Source organism: Cyprinodon variegatus, unplaced genomic scaffold (assembly GCF_000732505.1).
Source record: "Cyprinodon variegatus isolate N-32 unplaced genomic scaffold, C_variegatus-1.0 Scaffold65, whole genome shotgun sequence".
NCBI lineage: Eukaryota > Metazoa > Chordata > Actinopteri > Cyprinodontiformes > Cyprinodontidae > Cyprinodon > Cyprinodon variegatus.
Window position 1 is genome coordinate 996,362 of NW_015150518.1, and position 1,950 is coordinate 998,311.

Genomic DNA, 1,950 nt, shown 5'->3' on the forward strand with positions numbered 1-1,950 from the left:
AAATGTTTCCTAACCTTTGATAAATATGATTAATCTATTTAAACTTCAACTATTGATTTATCTGCAGATATTTTTCTCCAGTTGAAGTTTTATTCTTGTGAATAGTTTCAGCATTTAGTTCCAGATTAAAGGGTCTCCATGAGCAGCTGCTTCTCCAGCTCAGATCTTCATATTTAAGGTCTAGGACTGGAGGACTCCATCAAATCACCTTAATCTGCTCATTTCATGTCTAAAACCAGACTGATGTTTATATCTTCTGTAAATTTACTTTTAAATAACAGAAACGGTTTGAAAAACATCCATATTAAACTTGTTTCTTCTTTCAGTTCATTTCTGCACCTACAAGGAGAAGTTCATCAGTCTCTACTGCCGTCTGTCCTCCGTCCTGGACCTGGATGCCCTCATTACCCAGCAGGCACTGCGGGAGGCCATCACGGACGGCGAGGTGACAACCGCCAGATCTCGACACCAACTCATCCTGGACTACATCCAGGTGAGGAAACCCACCTCCAGCTGCTCCAACAGGTTTGGATAAATCAGAAAGGATGGAGGCTTGGAATCATTCTGTGGTGTGAAGCCAGCAGTAATCAGATTACAAGCAGAACGGTTTGATATTTAGACATTATTTTGTCTGCAGAAGGAACAGCAGGAGGCGTGAAACGTTATTTTCAAGGAAACTAAGTATTTATTTATCCTGTTTTCTTCCATTAAAGTCAACGTTATTTCCAATCCTGAGTGTTTGGAGATGAATGATTCTGACCAGCAAACTCAGCAGCGCCACCATCTGTCTGCTTTTCAGAAAGCACCAACAAACTGGGCAAAATGAAGCGGGTGACGGCGCACTGTCACAACAACAGAGCAATAAAATCCCCTCTCTGCATTTAACCCCTCCCCTTGTGGAGCAGAGGGCTGCCATAGTGCGACGGACAGGGAGCAGTGTGGGGTTAAGGGTCTTACTCAGGGACCCAGAGTGGCAGTCTGTGGGAGTGGGGCTCGAACTCAGAACCTCTGGATTCCGAGTGCAATGCCCTAACCACGACGCCCTTAAAGGTATACACTGCAAAAAAANAAGTAAAAGTACCAATACTTGGATGAAATATTACTCAAGTACAAGTAAAATTACACATCAGAAAAATTACTCAAGTAAAAGTAATAAGTAGCTAATTTAAAATGTATTTTAGGTAAAAGTTACTTAGTTACATAAAAAAAAAAAAAATGTTGCCAACCTCGCCAAGATAGAGCTGCAGGAAACACTGACTTAAATGAAATACTTAGTTTATTTTTAGCAATTTATTTTCCCAAGCGGGTTGCCGACCCCTGTGCTAGACAAAATCAGCAATGCCACGAAACAGGTTGTTTTGCTAATTGGCTATTAGTCATGAAAACTTTGTTTGAAGTACCAAACATGCTTCCGCAGATTAAATGAATGCTGCCAGTTCAGTCACCTTTGGCCGACACATCTGGCATTGCCTGATGATGCTGTCGGCCCTCTTGAATTTAAATGAAAAGCAGTCTTTCAAATGTGGCCGAGGATTTTCGACGTTTTTACGCAGCAGAATTCGATGTTTCAGCTAGCATCTCTAGTGAAACGTTCTCTGAACCGTCGTCGCTCTCCTGATCCACCTCCATCTCGTTCCCAATCTCCTACAGAAAGACTCCTGGTAGCCTCGATCTACATGCTGATCACGTCACTCGCTGTAGCGCTTCCGGGCCCCATTTTTTGTCTTCCTTTCGGTTTTCCAACGTTTTTTTTTACTCAGTAACGGATTTGTAATGTAATGAAATACAAAAAGTAATCAAGTAAAATTTCAATTACCGATTTTAAAAACTACTGTGCTTGAAAAATACAAAATACACAAAAAACCTACTCAATACAGTAACTTGAGTAAATGTATTTCGTTACTTTCCACCTCTGGTAATGGGTTAGCTTCATCTGGATTATAGACAGAT

At 41.0% G+C, this 1,950-nt stretch overlaps 1 protein-coding gene across 1 annotated transcript in view; it reads left to right on the top strand.

Annotated features, from left to right (window-relative positions):
• LOC107082906 overlaps positions 1-1,950 on the top strand; it is a 16,628-nt gene that overhangs the window by 11,979 nt on the left and 2,699 nt on the right. Inside the window, exon 8 of the mRNA XM_015371804.1 lies at positions 327-493. Coding sequence (XP_015227290.1) covers positions 327-493 — 167 coding nt within the window. The remainder of the gene's footprint in view (positions 1-326; positions 494-1,950) is intronic.